Genomic DNA, 20,430 nt, shown 5'->3' with positions numbered 1-20,430 from the left:
AGGCTGCGACAACGATGCCTTCAAGAAGGTTACGACGTGTAGCGCCGCCATCGCCCGCCAAGACTGGAGTCGGAGCACGGTTTTCACCGGCAGCCGCGCATCCCCACCTCGCCGAGCGTAGTGCCGAGGCAAGCAAGATGGCGCTGAACCACCTCCGCCGTCCCTCAGATGCTCCGCAGAGGACCAGCCCGCAGCGATCCGCCGCCGCCCCCCCACGCAGCCGCCGTCGAGCCACCTTCCTCGCAGAAGTCGGCCGAGCAGCCACCACCGCCCTTGCCGCCACCTGCCCACGCCGCCACCACCGTCGTCCGTCGCATCGCCGCAGCAGGCCATGCCCGTGCCGGCGCGCCGTGGCCCCCGACGGAACGCCACACCCTGTCCCGGAGAAGACTGCCCGCGCCCCTCCATCCGAGCCAGAGGACGAGAGGGCCTCGCCGCCGCCGACGCCAACCGGGCTTTGCCCGGCCGCGCCTTCAAGCAGCGGCGAGGGAGGAGAGGGGAGGGAGGAGGGGAGCCGGGCGGCGGCGCGATCTAGGCATATACCCAATCGAACCAGGCATGTTTCTGAAGTGCATCTTGTAGAATAACAGTAATATCGTTTCCATGGTATTCTTCCCTCTCTCAGCTTACTTTCTAGTGAAAAAATGGTCGAGTTGGAAGAGAACCACCCATATGAAACAACCCGTGAAGAAACACATTGTGCATATAGAGATGTATAAATATAACTTGCAACCGATATGGCACATAAGGCCTAATTATTAGGCTACGATTACCGGGTAGGCAACAATCTGCAAGAACTAAAATAATCTACAGATAGCAACTTCGCTATGTAACAACTGACAGAGGCTAACGAAAATGTTGGTCGTCACATCCATTCAATTGGTCAAGAACTCAACCAAAAAACCAGTTGGTGTCGAAGAAGGTCGTGTTGGTTGCTTGCCTCCCATCGACCCTACTTACATGCATGTGGAGGGAGATTGCGGCTCTAGGGGTGGCGCTGGAAGAGTATGGAGGAGGATGGGAAACGGGGGCGAAAATAACGTGAAATGAGTCAGCGAATGCACACAATGTTGTTGAACTCACCTCTAATAATTAGGCCTCTCGTTTGGAACCTGCAGGAAGTTAAAACAAAAGGAAGAATTAGAGGTGAATTAGCGGGCTGATATGATACGAGAACAACGCCCCTCGTTTGGAACCATTTGGATCGGCCAGCGGAAAGGCTAGAGGACCTATCCACCCCTGGTCTGATTTGGGGCGAAAGGCAAACCCAGCGGCTAGACTCAAATAGTGCGCTCGCCATTTGCCTTCTTTTATTCACAAGATTGGCCAACGTATCAATGAAAAGCAAAAAAACGCAGTTCACAAGTAAATTAAAGTAAATAGAATGATACTAGATTACTAATGGTTTTCTACGTGAGCCCACGTATGCTCAATTATATTCACTTGAAGTCGATCATGAGTGTGACGATCACGGATCTCATGACTTTTGAGGCTTAACCAGAGTGGCAGGTTTCGGCAATACCAGAGGAGGTGTTCAGATGTTGTTAGATCGCGGGCTCATCAGTTGCTACTTAGATGTGTGAAACTGGCACGGCATCCACGTCAGATGCAGTTGGCTTTGCAGGCGAGCTCAACAAAAGAAGACAAACACAGTTCGCCCAAGCAGCTATTACAACGCTGATTAGGCAAGGGCTTAACCAATCAAGTTTCCACTAGTGAATCTGGTTCTTAACGATGAGAGCCATTTCAGAAATTACTCGAGGAGCAGTGTAGTAGCACTGCTGGAGAGGTATAAGAAATCAGAAAGATCATGTTTCTTCTGGCCTTGATAATTTACACGCACGGGCACATCCGTACTCTTGATACTTTTCCCGGTAAAATTAACACAGCGCATCATGCTGCATTGCACGCATGCAGCTGATCATCGACAAAGCGACGGCGGCGGACGAACTGGCAATTAACGGCGAGCTCACAGGCTGGGCGTCCTCTCGGCGGCGCCGGAGATGACGGTGAGCAGGTTGTTGCCGAAGGGGTCGCTGAGGTGCGCGCACAGGTTCTCGTAGGGGCCCTGGCCGGTGACGTAGGCCTGGATGAAGAAACCCAGCATGGAGAACATGGCCAGGCGTCCGTTCTTGATCTCCTTCACCTTGAGCAGCGCCGCCTGGTCGGGGTCGGTGGCGAGGCCGAGAGGGTCGAATGGGCCGCCGGGGTGGAGCTTGTCATCGAAGTCCTGCCGGAGAAAAACCGCTTGTCAGTACAGGGACAAGTGCATGCAGGAGCCTAGCTGCTGTAACGCAATATATACTGTATATTTCAGGTGCTCTTGTTACTGACCAGTCCATTGGTGATCCTGTAGTACTCGGCGCCTCCGACGAGGACGACCTCGGCAGCGACGGCAACGATCAGGTTGATGGGAATGCTGCTGCCGAAGTAGTTGAGGGTGTTTCCGTCAAGGAGAAGGGCGCCGGTCTGCAAGGTGTTGTTCAAAGGCACCGTGAGTTGAGGCTTCAGAGTTCTGAATCTGAAGCGGTGAAAGCTGCTGATCAGCATTCAGCAAATTACGTACCTTGAACCAGACGGCCTCAGGGCCGCAGTTTGCGCCGTACTTGTTCAATGCCTCTGGGATGATGAAGCCGGCGGCGCCGAGCATGGCCCACCTGGCGTGGATGAGCTCAAAGGCCTGGTACCTGCACCATTGAGATTGCTTAGTTGGGAGAAGATTCTGAAATTTGACGAGAGTGAGGCTGTAGCTTCACAACAAGGCATGTACTTGCGGAATGCGGATTACTATTACTTACTTGGCGAAGTCCTCTGGCTTCTTTCCCAGACCAAAAGGATCGTAGCCATAGCTGCAAGTCCAAAGGAAACACAAAAACAGTTAGTTCACATGCATCTAACTTTTTTATTTACATAAGCATTTCAGTCATATCAGCTGTTAGGTATACTGCTAATGGAGACAACATTGTGCTAGCAACATTGCTCGTGCAGAGTTCTGACATAGAATTGTCTAAAAATATGCAGATTAAAACTGGAAACCAATGACTTACTCTCCGGGAACCTCTCCATTGAGGTACTCCGGCACCTCGTCCCGGTCAAGGAGACCATTGGGCAAGTAGATCCTCCTGTCAGGGCCTGAAAACAAGAGAAGAAGATTTTTAGATCCATGTACTCATATTCAGACCGAATCACCTGAAAAGAGTTCTCAGCTGCGAGCCTGCGAGATTCCTTCGTACTCACCATACCACTTGGCGAGCTCATCGTCGATGCCCACCGCTGTAGAGGCCACGGGAGCGGGCTTCGCCTTTGGGGCAGGCTTCGACTTGAAGCGATCAAAGAGAGAAACGATCTTCTGTGCCTTCGGTGCCGCTGTGGCGTAGGTGGAGGAGCCGGCAAAGTTGAGCCGGGTGCCAAGCATCTTCGTCGGAGCGAGCGCCGCCATTGCCTCGGACCCGAAGTTCTGTGAGAGAAGGGGCGAGTGGCAGAGGGCGTGCTCAGCTCAGCAAGAAGGGAGGATGTGATGGGCGTTTGTGGAGGGAAAGGTGGGGTAGTTTAAATGGATGGAAATGAGGATCCGTGGATGTTGTGGGCCAATGCAAGATAGGCCAAGGTGGCTGTGATTGGCTGGGTGTTCAGGAGGGCTATCTGTTGCTTGGACTTGATTGGGCATGCTGTGCTGACTTGGCAGATGAGGGTGCTGATGTGGCATCATTTGGGCCACTTGTTATCTCGTTTATCAATAGCCATGAGGTGCTAAATGGTCCAAACATACAGATAGAGACCCAGGGAGAACAGAAGCCAACCAGAAAGAGAGAGAACCAAGAGAGCAGTTCCAGGCCACACACACCCCAGCATTCCATCACATTTTGATAGCAGTCATGCTCACTCTATTAACAGCACATCAGCTAACATGCACAAGGAGCACAACAAAGAATTCATCAGGTTGACATTTTATTTCTCTAACAACCATACTGTTCAACATTTCCAGGAATTTTGAACACGAACTCTGTATTACAGTTTCAGAATTCTACCTAAATACAAGCCTACTTACTGATGAACGCTCAAAAAAGATATTACAATGAGACGCAACAGCCTATGTTTGAAGATGAAGTGTTAATCCCCATCTAAGATAGCCAATAGCAGCAGCCATATGGTGGTGCAGCTCAATGCCATTTTTCAATCTGCTTCGAAGTTGCTGTGGCAAGCTTTTTGGTGTTTACCACCAACTCGTCAAATAAACCAGCAACAGTGTCCCTGAAATAAACAAGGGAAGCGTGAGTGACATTGCAGAACATACACATGTTTCTTTCACGCAAACTCAGAATTTTCTAGGTGTGCTAAACAAAAATGAGGTGGAGAATGCCACAAGGTAGCAACTTCAGAGATCTCAACCATGAGAATTCAAGCAAAGGGCAAGAAGATATGTAGTTTTCTTCTCAGCATCAAACAGAGAGATGCTCAGATGTTCCGGCAAACTATGTTGTGTTTGCAAAAATATATATAAGCATGGCAATAAGCAGTCAAACATATATGCATTTAACCAACAAAAGAGTGAGCAAGCTGGGGAATATATAAGCATAAAACAGATAGCTGCTCAGATATTCAAGATCTCAAGTGACACCAAACTATCTTGTGTTCACAAGATATATAATCACGGCAATAACCAGTGAAAACTTATAGGCATTTAACCAAGAGAAAAGAGACTAATCTAGGGAATATACGAGTGACTAATCAAATCAACTTTTAACCATAAAAGACCCAAAATGATTAAGTTTTGTCTAATACAAGAAAAAATGCAGTTTTTTTTGTAAATAAAAACCTCAAGCAATCAGAATTAGAGTACAGCTCATATTTTCAATATTTTGAAATGAACACTGTCACATTTGTCTTCTGTACCAGTCTATTTCTACCAGCTCTTTCTATTTGAAAAGCTCATGCTGTCAGATTAGAATAGCAGAATATGATAGGAGAATTATAATTTGGAAAATGTTTCTATTTTTGTTTATTTCTTTAGTTACACTGCCGACAGCAGATATTTGGACGTCACTTCAAATATCTCACTGTTCCACTGTTAGCATCCTGATAGGGACGGAGCTGTGAAGCATCTGCACTTGTTATCTACTATAAATTTGTTAGTTAAGGAATTAGGTTGTGAAATCAGGATTTCTCCACGAAATACACCAGGTTCGCGCTTTCAGGATTATTTTTCTGCAAGACTGGAGAATTTCACTAACTTCACATTATTCCACATAGCAACATTACTTCATTATACATGCCCAGCAGGAATTTTTGTTTGTTTGTGATTTTCCATATGTCTGCACTTTTTGCAAGATATTTCCACTTCATTTTAGTTATTCAAGTCTTCAAACATTGCATCTACAGTGTGTGTATAGTCCGTTAGTTTGGATGAAAGTAGTGGTGCTAATATGTCACAGTACAACATACCTTATAAGGTCATATTGTATATACTGGTCAATGTGGTAAAAAAAGGAGGTTATGTTAATTGTATATACTTATCGCTCTTGTTTTTAGTTGTTCCAGCCAAACTGCCATTCAAGTCTAGTTTGTATAACTATTATGTGTGGAGCTTCAAGAGACATAATTTCACTTCAAAGCATAAACCAGCAAGATTGTATAAGATTCTTCCCCCAATCTCATTAGCAGAGTCCTGATTTAAGTTTAAAAAGTATCAATAGAAGAATATTCACAGGTCAGTTTTCTCTTGTTTCTTTTATCGACTTTGAGAATTGTTCATTTCAAGCCAGTTCAATACATTTGCACTTCACGTGCCAGAATGCTCTTCTTCAAAATTCAATCACATGAGCAACAGTAAATACAGTAAAACTCCCAAGTTATTAGATATTACAAGGTTAGACAACAAGGCATAGGATTGGGAAAACTGTGGGCATAATCGCACTAAATATTTTCAAGCCCACCAAGTACTTACGTAGGAAATTTTGGAGCTTCCCGGAACATTTTACCAACATTTGAATGCCTTTTCGTTTCATCATAAGCAATTCCTTTGCCCAAGCCATAACCAAAACCCAATCCTACACCGCATCCAGCTCCAACTCCAAAGCCTATAGTGAGTCCAGGAAATCCATAACCTAATCCTGCACCTACATTATTCATGGAAAAGATAAAAAAAATTATGCACGCACTCATTAATAAAATTACATAAGCAACAGGAGGGAGGGAAGATATAATAATGGATCAATAAAGTAAACAAAAAGATAGGTGCTAGTATTGGACAAAATGATTTCAACATTTTTTATGTCATTACAAAGCTTGTATGCCATAGCTTTAAGCTTATTTGTGCTAGGAAATAAATATGCAAGCATTCTTCTAAATTATATTGCTGACAGCAAACTACAAAGGAACCAAAGAATTAATCTTATCATGTCATATAACATTCGGAGATGATGCTCTTAACAGTTTATAGAGCTTATAGATTTCGTACAAGAAATATTCCTAGAGAAGATTGTGTTGAACTGCAGTTGCAGCTATACTACATCTCAATTTGACAGGGTCGCACTATAAAAGTTATTGAAGTGTTATTCAGTAATCAATAAGTACTCAAATAAATCAATATTGTTACTTGCAGTGCCATGTTTACTTGTTCACACACCACATTTAACAGACTATGAACATTTAAGAGTTGTGATTGATAAAAGAATCAAAGTTAGTCCATATGTCCTTAACAATACAGTTTGAACAGTCCTTATAATAGATCTCTTAACATTTAAAAAAGACAAAAATACACCATACAATTGATCATGTATTTAAGATATTTTAGCTATATAAGCACGGTGTCTCATGATGTGAATGGGAATGGCTTAGGTCATGCATCTTAAATTCCGAAAGCTCAAGTGGCAATCATGCTATTCACTCTATAGTCTGCACCGTATTTGTTAGAACTCAGGCAATTGGCCTACTCTCGCGCGCAACTGTCAGTAATTAAGAAATTAGCCAAATCATCAGAAGCCAAAATGATTTATCCAAGGCTAACGATATTTACATCCAAAATAAGTATCCCAGACACAACGAACTAAACTACTGCATGTGCAGGAAAACATCCTTTTCCCAATCTGTCAAAACATTCCCATCTGAAAAGCTGTGTCATATGGAAACAATTCAACTACTAGAACTATTGCAAAATTTGCAAAACCGTAAAGCCTCCTACCAAGAAAAAAAAAAGCAGCAGAGATCATCTAGCGCTACCGTCCAATCTACATGCATTCTTCCACAACGAGGCTGCCCTGACCAGACGACTTTTAGAGCAAACCCTACCCCTGCTCCATCAAAATCCCATCCTGACTAACCCCACAAGGACCTGACATACCCCGGACAAGGAAACCACTAGCAATCAGAAATCTTTTGAACTGCAGAGAGAAGGGGCACATCAACTTGCAATAATAACCATCCAATCGACCAAGGAGACGCGCAGCGAGGGAAAGGAGCCCGAAAGAGGGGAGTTTTACCACCGAAGAAGCCGATTCCGGCGCCAGCGCCGCAGCCGATGCCGAGGCCGAAGGCGGGGCCGATCTTTCCGAGCTCCTTGGAGGTGACCTCCGGCAGCCTCCAGAGGAGCCCCTTCTGACCCCCGCCTCCCTTCGCCGTCGCCATCGTCTGCTCTCCCCTCTCTTCCTCTCGTGTTGAACTGAAAGAGGTCCGTGACTCCCAGATGAGAACGAGATGATCGAAGATGACCCGTTTGGGCTGCGCTGGGCCGGCCAGAAGTCGCTTCATGCAAAATGGGCTGCAATGTCTGCAGCTAGGCCTACTAGGTTATTCACGGGTGATTCTCCAAAAAAAAAAATACGGGTCTCTATCCTCCTCTCGTCTCTGAGCTCCCGTGTCCTGCGACTCGCCGACGTCTGTGAGCCGTCCGGAGAAGGGGGGATCGGCGGTCGGCGCCGCCTTCATCTCTGTAGATCCCATGTTTCGTGGCGTGTCCCGGCGTTTCGGCTTTGATGCCGTTCGTGCGCGGAGCTTTCCGTCGGCGTGGAGGAGCCGGTGTACCTGCTTCGGATTCTGCCGTCTTCGTCGTCGGTCACGGCATTGCCAGGTCCGAAGCTCCGCTCTTAAATAATCTCCTGTCGTCCGTGTTCACCGGATTTAGTCTCCAAAATCTATCAATCCATAAGTTTGCCCCATCGTGTCCATAGCTTGTGTAGCTCAAATCTGTTGTATCTAGCTCTATGGTTTGTATCAGGGACTTCGAGTCCCTCTTGTACCAGAGGTTATAATCAGATGCAGGGAGTTTGTTTGCCAAAAAAAAAGGTATACAATAAACAAAGGAGTAACAGTAAAAGTCAAGGGCACTGAAGTGACACCGTCACCACTTTTCAAATCAACTACTCTAGCAGGATGTGCAGCTATATATAATTGACGGTAAGTAATTGCCATCTCAGTCAGTACGTCACGCTCCTGAGTCAAGTCTTCCCCGAAATCGACACTCATGCTTACCATTTGGAAAGAAACACCCACCTCTCGTGAAGCTATCATTCAGGACTTGTAGATAAGAAACACATCAGCCTGTGGAAGTCCGAGGCTCCAAGCACATTATATCTGTCAAATACTAAGCCCAGTCTTGGACAGACAAATTTACCGGTGAAATGGCTTCCAATTGCTGGTTTCTACTACCTCTCCTTGTGTTCATACAGCTTCCCTTCAGTAGTGCCCATGGCACTCCTGCTACAAGCTCCGTCCACTGTCTTCCAGACCACGCTGCGTCACTCCTGCGGCTGAAGCAATCATTCAACTTGGATGTCTCCGACACCACTCTCCCTTCATGGCAAGACGGCACCGACTGCTGTCTCTGGGAGGGCGTTGGCTGCGAGGACTTATCTGGCCAGGTTACTGCCCTTAGCCTCCGCGGTCGAGGTCTGTATAGCAAAGCGATCAACAGGGCACTCTTCAACCTCACCTCACTGCATCATCTCGACCTCAGCGGGAACAGTTTTGGCGGTTCGCGCCTTCCGGCCGTCGGGTTTGAGAGGCTCTCTCTGCTCACCTACCTCAACCTCTCTGATGCATACCTCTGCGGTCAGATTCCAATCAGCATTGGCTACCTCACAAGTCTCCTCTCCCTTGACCTCTCCAACTATTTCAGCAACAGTATTTACTCTGAGAATATGTTGGTATTGTTGGAACCGAGTTTTACGGCCTTGCTAGCAAACCTCACCAACCTAAGGGAGCTTTACCTAGATTATGTGGATATATCCGCTAGCGGAGAAGAGTGGTGTAATGCTCTGGCTAGACATGTTCCACATCTTGAGATTCTCAGCTTGAAGGATTGTGGCCTCAGTGGTCCCATTGATGAGTCCCTTTCAAGAGTTCGCTCGCTTAATGTGATCAACCTCAACAGAAATGATATATCTGGAGCAGTTCCGGACTCATTTGCAGATTTCCTCAGTCTAAGTGTTCTTCAACTTGGTTATTGTAATTTTGATGGGTTCTTTCCTCCAAGGATATTTCAGCTAAAAAAACTGAGTGTTCTTGATGTGTCCAACAATCCAAGCATGTCGGTTCATCTACCAGATTTTCTAAATGGAAGTTCCTTAGAGATACTAAATATGAAAGCAACAAATGTCTCTACTACAAACCCCAGGTCCTTCAGCAATCTCAAATCTCTAGACGAGCTAAGCCTTGATGGGAAATATAGATACATCGCAGAGCTTCATCCATCATCATTTATGACTTTGCACAAGTTGTATTTGTCTCAGTTAGGATCAGATTCCCAGATCTCCTGGGTTGGGGACCTCAAGAAATTAACAAATTTGGAAATTTTCAGAAGCAACTTCTCTAGGAGAGCGCCATCTTGGATTGGAAATCTTACGAGCTTGAGGAGCTTGGAAATTGTTTTGTGCATCTTCTCTGGGTCTATACCATCAGGAATTCAGAATCTAAAGAATTTAAAATTATTGACGCTTCAGGATTGTGGGTTTTCTGGAAGAATACCAGCCTGGGTTGCTAATTTAACCCAATTATCTTATTTGGCTCTTGACTCGAATAATCTCAGTGGTAAGTCTACATGCCAACGAAATATTCAATTCGCCACGAAATAACTACCTGATCTGGTTCTACGAGTTCTGATTTTTGAGAAAATCTACTGCATTGAAATTACATTTGTACTATATATGTTATTATGGTGCATTAGAATTTTATGTGATGCACTGATATACAGCGTGTTATTGGTTAATATGGAAAATTTAACGTTTCGTTAAAATGCTATGAAAGACATGTGAACGTTACATGCTTAATCCAGTTGAGCTTAGCACCCACGATGATATCAATATGTCTATGCATGTGGATCCTTCTACTCTTACTATGCAAATGAAAATAATTACGGGGGTGGATTTTAACCGGACTGTTTCTTATTGTCAGGAAAAATACCAGATCTTATATATACTCTTCCAGCATTACAACGCCTGGGTCTTTCATCAAATCAACTTTCTGGCAAGCTAATGGACTTTCCTATTTCAACTTCTTTGTATTTGATCGAACTTTCTGACAATGAATTGGGTGGATCAATACCTAAGTCACTTTTCGAACTAAAAAGTCTCCATGCACTCTTTCTCGGCTCTAACAAATTTATGGATCAGGTCGAGCTCAGTTCATTTTTGAGACTAACGGATCTCCAAGCATTAGACCTTTCAAATAATAGGTTGTCAGTGGTAGATGGAGAAGGTTTTGCGCTTTCTTTCACACATCGGCTTCAACTCTTATACCTAGCATCTTGTGGTCTAACTAAAGTTCCTGGTTCCCTGCAATATCTGCATTATGTCCTTGACGTAGATATTTCAAATAATCATATTTCAGGGGATATACCCAAGTGGATGTGGGATAACTGGAGTGGTACACTTCAATATTTAAACTTGTCACATAACATGTTTTCCAGTATGGAACTTTCTTCAGATTTCCTTCCTACAGAAAACTTGATTAGTCTTGATGTTAGCTCCAATAGACTTCTGGGAGAGATTCCTATGCCACCAATAAGCCTTAGAGTGGACTTCTTGGACTACTCATATAATAGATTCTCATCAATCATGAAAAATTGCACCTCATGCCTTAGCCAAACCACTTACCTTAAGATGTCAAATAACAGGATAAGTGGAAAGATTCCTGAGTTTATTTGCAACGCAAGCAAGCTGCAAGTTCTTGACCTGTCAAATAACAGCTTCAGTGGAACCATCCCATCTTGTGTAATAGAAAATGGTCATCTCGGCATACTGAACTTGAAGAACAATCACCTGGAAGGAAGACTAGCTTTAAATATTGAGAAGGGATGTGCTCTTCAGACAATTAATTTAAATGGAAATAGGATTGAAGGTCATCTGCCCCGCTCGCTTACTAATTGCAAAGACCTGGAGTTTCTTGACATGGGTAACAACCAAATTGTCGATTCTTTTCCATATTGGTTAGGGAAGCTTCCCAAGCTTCGTGTTCTTGTCTTGAGATCCAACCAGCTCCATGGTTCAATAGGAAATTCTCCAGGAGATGATAGCTATGAACAGTTTTCAAGTCTGCATATCATTGATGTTGCCTCAAACAATTTGTCTGGCAGTCTGACCTCACAATGGTTTGATAAGCTAGAATCTATGATCAAAGGATCTGATTTCACAGAAGACATTATAAAAACTCAGAATGTAACAGAATCCTATCAAGATATTGTCACCGTAACGTTCAGAGGGCAATACATAACATACGAGAAGATATGGACCACTCTTACAATGGTCGACTTCTCAGATAACGCATTCAGGGGTGTCATTCCTGAATCAGTTGGAAAGCTTGCTCAGCTTCATGGACTGAACTTGTCGCACAACACACTGACAGGAGAAATTCCACCAGAACTTGGTAGTATGACTAATCTGGAGTCACTGGACCTATCTTCAAACGGGCTTTCTGGGAAGATCCCGGAGGAGCTGACAAACCTTACCTCTCTTGGCACCTTGAATTTGTCCAACAACCAGCTGATGGGAAAAATTCCAGAAATGCGTCAATTTGGAACATTTCAGAAGAATTCATATTTTGGGAACACAGGATTATGCGGAGCTCCCTTGTCCATACAGTGTGGTAGCACAGATGGTCCAGTTGAGGCAAGTCGAAGCAATTCCTCGGGTCATGTTGATGTCATTTTGTTTCTCTTTGTTGGCTTGGGATTTGGCTTCGGGTTCGCAGCTGCTATCGTGGTGAAATGGCGCCGTATCGGCGAATGGTACAACACTATGGTCACTTCACGAGGCTGATATGCAAGACAACAAGAACATATTTGTACACAGTTCCGTGCAATGCTGAAATGCCTATACTGTAATTTGTAGTACTTCTGAAGTACTGTCATGCTTTTTTGCTTCTGTCATTGGTATTGCCAATTTGTAATAAAACGCCTCTATGCGTTTTTACTACTTCTGAAGTAGTGGCATGCTTTATTTTCTACTCATATTTTGTAAGAAATTAAATATCCAATCAAACCTTTAATAAAAATCCTTTGTTTTCCATGTGATGCAATCTGCCAAACCATAATTTTACAGGGATCCAATGAACATGACGCTGCAATTGTGCGTTTCGATCTCCTGCTCCTCTGTGTTCCTGGACTTCAGGAACAGTTCATCTACAAATCAAATTTACTTGGATTAAACACCAACAGAGGCCAGTGGGATCTAACAAACGCCCACCAAACTTTAGGCCTCTTGTCCTTATCAACCATCTTCAGACATGCAGTGCTGCCTGCCTTGCTGCTCCTTGAAGCATCTCACCACACCAAAATATTTCAGGTTTCAGCGCATTGCCATCACGCCAAAACACAAGGACACAGCACACACAATGACGAGCCCCACGCTCGCGCGCAAGGCCAAGCTCAAGAATCACCTCGTCTCCGCCAAGGCCAAGCTCAGGCAGCACCTCACGCTCCGCCGCATCCTCCTCGTCGCCGCCGCCTCCGCCGCGGCATTCCTTCTCCTCCTTACACTCCGCACCCTCTCCGCCTCGCACGCCAGATCGCCAGCAGGCGCCGCCACCGTCTCCCCGCCCGTGTCCGTCGACCGGCACAACGCACAGCAGCAGCAGCAGCAGGGTGGGTGCGCGAAGCTGCCAGGCGCCGTCGCCGAGGCGTTGGTCCACTACGCGACGGCCAACGCTACGCTGTCGCAGACGGGTGACGAGCTCGCGGCGACCGCGCGTGTGCTGGCGCGGCGCGCGCCGTGCAACGTCCTGGTGTTCGGCGGCCTCGGCCCCGAGAGCGCGCTCTGGGCGGCGCTCAACCACGGCGGCCGCACCGCCTTCCTCGAGGAGGACGCCGCCTCGATCGCCGAGGCAGCCGCGCGCCACCCGGGCCTCGCCCTCGAGTCCCACCAGGTCGCGTACCAGACAACTCTCGCCGACGCCGACGAGCTCCTCGGCCTCCGCGGCTCGGCCGACTGCACCGCCTCCCCGCCCAAGGACCGCGCGCTCTCGGCGGACCACTTTGAGCGGTCGCCGTGCAAGCTCGCCATGCGTGGGCTGCCCGCGGCGTTCTACGAGACGGAGTGGGACGTGATCATCGTGGACGCGCCTGCGGGGTGGGTGCCGGAGGCACCGGGCAGGGTGGGCGGCGCGATATACATGGCCGGTATGGCGGCGCGGGCGCGGCGGCCGGGGAGCGGCGAGACGGACGTGGTGGTGCACGGCGTGGACAGGAAGGTGGAGGACAGCTTCTCCAGGGCGTTCCTGTGCGAAAGGTACATGAAGGAGGAGGTTGGCAGGCTCAGGCACTTCGCCATCACGAGCCACAGGGAAAAGGATGGGATGCCATTTTGCCCCTGAGAATGCTAAGACATAAACAAACACATGCATATACAAAAATGTATACTGGTATGGTTGTAGGATTTATAGAACTGAAAATGTCTGCAACATTTCATTTCCAAGGTTCTTGGTTTCAGTTTGTTGTTCAAGGACAGACAAGAATGTTTTGATTGCTTTTGATGAAATTTACAGGTGTGGGAAGATGGGATCTGGAGTTTTTGGACACCAGGATGAACACCCCTGTTGCATGTGTTTGGATTGTTTCATGAATTTTTACTACTTCATATTCCTCATCTTAAAAAGTGGCAGGGCAATGGGTCTAGCAATTTCTTGTACCAAATTGGACGGAGTGACACTGAAATTTGGTTGTCAAATATTTTGGTAGAAAAGACAATTGTGTCAAACACAATTCAAGGTTAGGCTTGTATAAATATAGGGTAATTAATTCTACTGTCAATCCACCAATAATTTTGAGTTATCAATGTTGCGCATCAATGCTTCAAAACGAAGTTTCTCACCAAGAAAGCACTTTTGATCATGAACCAGAACTAGCAGCAACTTGCTACAGCGAGTCACCAACTCCTTCCTAAGCACCTACCTCAACAACTCCTACACCAACTTGATGAAAGAGAGTCGACACATGAACCAACCTTAGCAGGATCAGATCAACAAGATTACAAACAGCTTTCATTTCGTAAAAGAACATTATTTTGTTTTCACTCAGATATGTGTTCTCATATGATCTGGTCACTGCATTTCTCCTATTTTTATCGGGAAAGTTACGAGAATAAACTGCAATACCAAGTTTAGCTTTGGTTCCTGTTCCCAGCAGCATCAAGGGAAAAACATGTGGTTACCAGTTCTGTATTTTCATGTTAACATTAGAAGAAGAAAAATGTATATTTTAAGGCAGAAGCAAGGATATTGAGTTTGTTCAATTGTCATGTTTGCACATGATGCATTCACCGGTCATCATGGTTGGATACTTGAATACATTGCTTTATCACCAGAAGCTCCCAGGTTATCTCCTTCATGTTTGTTTATGATTCTGTTTTCTGTGTACAAAAAAACTACTTCAGCATTATTTGGTAACCGTAGCGCACACCCTTCCCTGGAACTCTTGTACTTTAGATATCTTTGCGAAGACAAAATACAAGGACCACAAACTGCCAAAATTATAAACCTTGGCTTGTATTCTCAAACCTCCAACCCCTAAGTTTTACCATGCCCCACTCCCACCATAAAAACTTCTTTACAGAAGGCAACACATGCTCATTTGGCTGACCAGACATCGTGTTGCTCAGAAATAATGTCATTGCCCAAATTCTTGTATCGACCTTGAGCTGTAGAAAAATGGCCACCATATGACCCAAGCATCATTTTTCCATATTAGCAGTAGTTCTTCTCAACTAATTTAACACGTACTGCCATTGCCCAAATATGCTTTGTGGAAGAATGAAGTACTGCCATTTCAGGACTTTGAACTTGGGAACGTAGGGTGTCTTGGTACCTTGACAGTTCGACCTCACTCATCTCTTTTACAACTCTCCGTTCTTGTCGGACCGCGTGATTTGCGCACTGCTTCTTGAATATTACGTTCATGTTCCCTGAGTATATCCTCCATGTTTCCATCTTTTGTAATTATTGAACCAGAGTAGTGGATTCTTTTGCTCATACCCTTGTGATTCTGATCGGACAAAAACAAAAACATATAATATTAAACTGAGCACTCAAAATATTTCAATAGAATAAACTGGAAGGTACATAGAAAAGAAACCAATATGTGCGCAGTGAGGGAGAACTGATGTCCTGACGACGGGCTATATAAACATCTGAACTTTCAGCAGAAACTTATAACATGTATTATGTATATTTCATATTCACTCAAGCAACTTTGTTATTGTAGAAAACTTAATCTATTTTTTTGTATTGTGTACTTTTGCATCATCAAACACACCAATAATCCAGCAGTATCACTGGATTTGCATTAAAAATATCCTGAAAGCTTAACTGACAGATTATGTGATTTTCTGCTTTCCATACTTATGCTTTGGTTGACTACAGCAACGGTTATAGTAATAAATGACATTTTTTTTAGCAATACCATACTTACCGTCATCGGGCCTTTTGCTCCCATGTCTTTGTTGCGAGCAGCAGGCATACCATTCCTTACATCAGTCGATTTAGGTTGAAGCAAGTCCGACTCACTTGTCCTTGAAGCAATAGAATTTGCCACCCGCGCAGATCTGTATTTGCGTTCAGGTACTTCATGATGGGTAGTATAACTGTTGCCCCCCTTGTTCCACGTGGAATCAAATTCTAGAGGTTGCGCCTCATTAACCAATGCCGATGGATCATCCTTTGGATTGAGATTTGTATTATTGAACTTTGTGTTGGTAACAAGTCTCTGTATGATGACAATAGCAACATAGACTTAACTAATGTAGTGCTGATATTAAAAAGACTGGACTAAGGCAATCTCTTCGGGAAAAAAGGTATAGGAGTGCTTCATTTCATACAAGGTATGTGAAAAAGATATGCTTCCCATGACCATATGCATGATTAAAGATTGGTACATGAGATCACGTTTTGTCTGATCGTAATGACCACCGAGAAAAAAACTATTAACAGAACAGAAGCATATCAAGAAAAGTAACAAATGATTCTGGAGCTATTGTACGCACCTTTGATTTAATGGGACCATGTGCAGTGTGGTTTTCTGTAGGACTCCCGATTCCTGGTCTAACAGATTCTGCCTTCCTTTGCCTATTGGAAGAGCAAGAAGAATTTTTGAGTCAACTAACAAACCATCTCGACTGTATCCTCCCTATGAACAGAAGTAAATAATATGAAAGACATACCTCTTAGCTTCCTCTTGCCGGAGTCTAGCATCGTATTCTTTGCTCGGTGGACACTTTGGTAAGCATGAAGGGCTGCAAGCAAGTGGCTCCGTTCTGAAAAACTGAAGATTTGGATAAATTGATTAAGTGCTGCTTTGAAAATATCTTCTAAGAAGCACAACTAGCAAAACAAACCATCTCATCAAATAAATAGATACCAACTGATCTTAGAAAGAATAACTTGAAGATCTCTCCATGCTAGATGAGTATTGTCATGATACTACGTTCGAAAAGTACTACTGAGCCAATCTGACAGATTATGCATGTAACAAGCTGGGAACTAATCAAGTTTGGATCTAGTACAAAGGCTTCAAAAACTCAACGGTATCAGGCCACAAAAATTCAACCAGTAACTAGCCACATATTGTAGATTAATTGAATTAAATTCTTTTTGTTACTCATGTGGATGAAATTTGTTTGTGCAAAAAGAAAAACATTCAGGCTCATCAAAAGATGTTCAAACTCCCCTAGCTATAGCAAATAACTTGTACGAAAATAGACATCTTACACCATGGTAACCAATTTTTTTTATGGAACTAGTTCTAATCAGTTTTTCAGGTTAGTGCTAACCACCCCAATACTACTATCCTTTTGAACCTTTGTATCTGCCCTTCCTTGACATTAATATCTTTTAATTAGTGCCATCATATGATACTTTCATAAGTTTTATAAGTCGAGTTTAAAAGTTTAAAGGCGATGATCATTAACCAATGGAGGTTGACTAAACTTACGTCACTCTGAAGAGTAGAAGCAGCTGTTCCACGAGCTTCTGGCTCGAATGCAAGCAAGTTGTCTAAAAGAACTAGAGCTTCTGGAGGCAAATCTTTGAAATTCTCGGCAATGCACCGTTTATACTGGCGGTGGGGCTTGAACATCCCTGTTGGGGGCACTTCCAGTTTCTGCCAGTACTCATCAGAAGGTGATCCGCAGAGCTTAAAAATCCTGTGAATTTGTTCCACCTACCATGGAATTGGTGGTCAACCAGGAAACAAAAGTATACTCTTTTCTTGATTCTAAAAATATAACAGTTTCTTGTACCTCTGTTCTGCCTGGCATGATTGGCTTGCCAGTCAGCAACTCTGCAAAAATACACCCTGTGCTCCACATGTCCACAGCAGCACTGTACCTGGTAGCACCAAGCAGAAGTTCTGGTGGTCTGTACCACAATGTTGCAACACGGCTTGTCATTGGTTGCTGACTCCCAGGATCATAAAGTGTTGCTAGACCAAAGTCAGCAATCTTCAAAAAACCATTGCTATCAATCAAGAGGTTGGCGCCCTTCATGTCACGATGAAGAACTCCAATGCTGTGGCAATGATCAAGGCCACTAAGTATCTGTTGCAACAAGCACTTGACCTGCGACCCATGAGAACCAATTTAACTTCATGTCATGTATTCCAATCAAGTTAATAATTGAAGAATAATATCATAATCACCTGTGACTCGGTGAACTTGAGGTCTAGAGTTGCAGCAAGGCCAACAAGGTCATGTTCCATGTATTCAAAGACAAGATACAGGCATTCTGAAACAGGAGATGTTACTATCCCTTCCAGTTTTATAACATTAGGATGATTGAGTTTCCGAAGAATACATATTTCTCGGGCCATAAAGCGCACACTTTCAGGATCCGAATTGACAAATCGCACCTTCTTAAGCGCAACAACCTTGCCTGTTTTAATATCCCGAGCTTTGTAAACACTGCTATAAGTTCCTTGTCCAATCTGCAGCTCAAAAGAAATAAAGCAATTTCCCAATTAAAAGAGCAATTAAAAAAGCCAATAGCAAGAAAACTATCATTTTTCCTGATCATGAAACTGATAACGTACCTTGCTTATTTTCTCAAATGAATCTACTCGCCGGGGGGGCCAGCCTTGCACTGCTTCAGGTGCCACATTCACAAGCCAATCGGGCCATCCAGCATTCGAATGTTCAGATGAGAACCGCTTCGCCCCACTGAAGATACCTGATTCTGTTTTATTACCATATCGTCCAATCACGCCGCTGTGCCGAGTGCTGATCCAGATTTTGAGTCTATGTCTTTTACTCGGCTTCCTAGGAGGATCAAAACCGATAACTGACTTCTCTTTCAACTGGACATTGGACACTTCTGTATTTCCATCAGCAGCAGCAACTTCGGCTACAGCTGTGGATTCATCTTTACCGGACGCTGTGAACAACCCATGTATACATGTGCTACCAGTGGTCTGGCTTTGCATAGTAGAAGTATCATCTTGTCTTGTGCATTTAGAACAAAGTTGGCCTACAAACACATTTAGTGCCCTTCCACTTGATCGAAGGCATCGAATGTGTATCTTCATTCAGCAAAAAAAAAGCAATGCCTGGACTTCTCACTCTCACAACAGCCTTGACGATGTATTAATTTGAAGGAACGAGAATCCAGATTCCAGACTGTACTATGAAGGAAAGATATGTCAAAAAAAAATCTTCAATTTGAGTGCTAATTGTACTACATTAGAAAAGCAAAAGTACTAGAAAATCAATTAATAATCTTATGTCGATAATAAAAAGGAGTAACTTTGACCATGATCATGAAAGTAATTTCTAACTCTCTGCAATCTATGATCCAAAGAAGTTACTCAAAATTTAGAAAATAATTCTACCATGAGCATCCAAATGTGATAGAAATTCCAGATTTTGAAGCTAACACATAGAACAGAACAGTTTTACCACATGAAGACCAATGTGAGAACAATACAAAGTCTCTGCAGCAGAAGTCAAACAAATTTGTAAACTAAAATCAGAAGTAGAAAAGAAAACTGCAATCATCTGATACAACAATAAAAAAGTATGATCAAAATCCCATCTTCTGAGGTATTATGAAATGATCATTCTCTGATAAAATGTTTTTTATTCAAATTAAGAGCAAACATTAAGGACAATGTCAAAGCAATTGAAAATATCTCTGCAAGGAAACTCAAATAAAATTAATCACAAGTTAAGAAGTCAAGAACAAGAGCAACGGATGCCAATAATCCATGGAAACTGCAATCTCCTCATACACAATCAAATAATTTAAGCTCTTCACAGAAAAAGACAGAACCATATACAATCTAGTTATCAGCTAGTCATAATACTTCAGCATAATGGGGCAAGCACATGAAGAATTGCGAAGGATACCTACCGCTCTCCTTTCCCTTTCAAGAAAATATAATGCCAAACCGAAATGAACAACGCCCCCCACCTTCCCCTCACTCCATTCTCATCCTGAAATGGAGGAGAGGAAGGTGGGAATAACTATGAAGAATGGATTTGTAAAAACGAGATTGTGCCTTTATGGTATATTTCTGTGAAGATTCCTTTCCAGCTAATTGAATAGAAAATAAGGTAGAGAAAATTCAAAAAGGGAAAAAAAGAGCACCTAAAACATGGTTGTTACAGTGAAGCAGATTAAAGATAGTAGGTGGGGAGGATTTGTAGAGAGCTAAAGTTGGCATGTGTCTAAGTTTCTTCGGGCTAATTTCCCCCTTTCCAATTTTGGATAGAAGTGGGTGGATAAATAAATCATAAAATAAATCCTGGGAAGAAGCAATTACAGAAGTTTACAGATCTTCGCAGCGCAGTTCAGGATCCCTCCATAAACGGAATCAGTCGGACTGACAGTTTTCATATTACCTTTGGTTGAGCTGATCATGAGTACTGAACATTCAGAGTTTCTATATTCCATATAAACATCCCAACAAGTGCAAGCACATGGCATCCTAGTCCAGCATTTCCTCGAACACCTTGTGGC

At 43.9% G+C, this 20,430-nt stretch overlaps 5 protein-coding genes across 5 annotated transcripts; 2 read left to right on the top strand and 3 right to left on the bottom strand.

The window, feature by feature from the left end:
• Positions 1–1,790: 1,790 nt before the first annotated feature.
• On the bottom strand, positions 1,791–3,541 carry LOC127294026 (chlorophyll a-b binding protein CP26, chloroplastic). Its single transcript, XM_051323763.2, has 6 exons — positions 3,238–3,541; positions 3,048–3,132; positions 2,799–2,849; positions 2,567–2,687; positions 2,335–2,469; positions 1,791–2,230 (listed from the first exon to the last, which is right to left on the bottom strand). Exons 1-6 carry the CDS (start codon positions 3,437–3,439, stop codon positions 1,970–1,972), a joined length of 855 nt encoding a protein of 284 aa, XP_051179723.1. The 5' UTR covers positions 3,440–3,541; the 3' UTR covers positions 1,791–1,969.
• Positions 3,542–3,931: 390 nt separating this feature from the next.
• LOC127294027 (uncharacterized) lies at positions 3,932–7,670 on the bottom strand. Its single transcript, XM_051323764.2, has 3 exons — positions 7,479–7,670; positions 5,945–6,116; positions 3,932–4,251 (listed from the first exon to the last, which is right to left on the bottom strand). The coding sequence occupies exons 1-3, from the start codon at positions 7,621–7,623 to the stop codon at positions 4,161–4,163; spliced, it is 408 nt and encodes a 135-aa protein (XP_051179724.1). The 5' UTR covers positions 7,624–7,670; the 3' UTR covers positions 3,932–4,160.
• Positions 7,671–7,851: 181 nt separating this feature from the next.
• On the top strand, positions 7,852–12,497 carry LOC127294024 (uncharacterized). The gene is made up of 2 exons (XM_051323761.2): positions 7,852–10,023; positions 10,387–12,497. Exons 1-2 carry the CDS (start codon positions 8,616–8,618, stop codon positions 12,246–12,248), a joined length of 3,270 nt encoding a protein of 1,089 aa, XP_051179721.1. The 5' UTR covers positions 7,852–8,615; the 3' UTR covers positions 12,249–12,497.
• Positions 12,498–12,699: 202 nt separating this feature from the next.
• Positions 12,700–14,028, top strand: LOC127294025 (glucuronoxylan 4-O-methyltransferase 2-like). Its single transcript, XM_051323762.2, has one exon. The coding sequence runs from the start codon at positions 12,715–12,717 to the stop codon at positions 13,798–13,800; it is 1,086 nt and encodes a 361-aa protein (XP_051179722.1). The 5' UTR covers positions 12,700–12,714; the 3' UTR covers positions 13,801–14,028.
• Positions 14,029–14,886: 858 nt separating this feature from the next.
• On the bottom strand, positions 14,887–20,029 carry LOC127294023 (probable serine/threonine-protein kinase At1g54610). Its single transcript, XM_051323760.2, has 9 exons — positions 19,822–20,029; positions 18,506–19,088; positions 18,116–18,400; positions 17,718–18,035; positions 17,411–17,638; positions 16,641–16,741; positions 16,464–16,545; positions 15,893–16,186; positions 14,887–15,466 (listed from the first exon to the last, which is right to left on the bottom strand). The coding sequence occupies exons 2-9, from the start codon at positions 18,995–18,997 to the stop codon at positions 15,305–15,307; spliced, it is 1,962 nt and encodes a 653-aa protein (XP_051179720.1). The 5' UTR covers positions 18,998–19,088; positions 19,822–20,029; the 3' UTR covers positions 14,887–15,304.
• Positions 20,030–20,430: the final 401 nt, after the last annotated feature.

This window comes from Lolium perenne, chromosome 4, assembly GCF_019359855.2.
Source record: "Lolium perenne isolate Kyuss_39 chromosome 4, Kyuss_2.0, whole genome shotgun sequence".
Taxonomy (NCBI): domain Eukaryota; kingdom Viridiplantae; phylum Streptophyta; class Magnoliopsida; order Poales; family Poaceae; genus Lolium; species Lolium perenne.
The sequence above is the reverse complement of the archived record's forward strand: the minus strand, read 5'-3'. Positions and strand labels throughout refer to the sequence as shown.

Excerpts from the sequence above, each read along its gene's own strand:
- LOC127294026 (XM_051323763.2), bottom strand. The coding sequence starts at position 3,439 with ATGGCGGCGCTCGCTCCGACGAAGATGCTTGGCACCCGGCTCAACTTT. Across the intron at positions 2,470-2,566 it reads CTGAGGCCGTCTGGTTCAAG|ACCGGCGCCCTTCTCCTTGA; the intron begins GTACGTAATTTG and ends AACACCTTGCAG. Across the intron at positions 2,231-2,334 it reads ACAGGATCACCAATGGACTG|GACTTCGATGACAAGCTCCA; the intron begins GTCAGTAACAAG and ends TTTCTCCGGCAG.
- LOC127294027 (XM_051323764.2), bottom strand. The coding sequence starts at position 7,623 with ATGGCGACGGCGAAGGGAGGCGGGGGTCAGAAGGGGCTCCTCTGGAGG. Across the intron at positions 6,117-7,478 it reads CGGAATCGGCTTCTTCGGTG|GTGCAGGATTAGGTTATGGA; the intron begins GTAAAACTCCCC and ends TGAATAATGTAG. Across the intron at positions 4,252-5,944 it reads GAAGCTCCAAAATTTCCTAC|GGACACTGTTGCTGGTTTAT; the intron begins GTAAGTACTTGG and ends TGTTTATTTCAG.
- LOC127294024 (XM_051323761.2), top strand. The coding sequence starts at position 8,616 with ATGGCTTCCAATTGCTGGTTTCTACTACCTCTCCTTGTGTTCATACAG. Across the intron at positions 10,024-10,386 it reads TGACTCGAATAATCTCAGTG|GAAAAATACCAGATCTTATA; the intron begins GTAAGTCTACAT and ends TCTTATTGTCAG.
- LOC127294025 (XM_051323762.2), top strand. The coding sequence starts at position 12,715 with ATGCAGTGCTGCCTGCCTTGCTGCTCCTTGAAGCATCTCACCACACCA.
- LOC127294023 (XM_051323760.2), bottom strand. The coding sequence starts at position 18,997 with ATGAAGATACACATTCGATGCCTTCGATCAAGTGGAAGGGCACTAAAT. Across the intron at positions 18,401-18,505 it reads CATTTGAGAAAATAAGCAAG|ATTGGACAAGGAACTTATAG; the intron begins GTACGTTATCAG and ends TTTGAGCTGCAG. Across the intron at positions 17,639-17,717 it reads TCATGCCAGGCAGAACAGAG|GTGGAACAAATTCACAGGAT; the intron begins GTACAAGAAACT and ends ATTCCATGGTAG.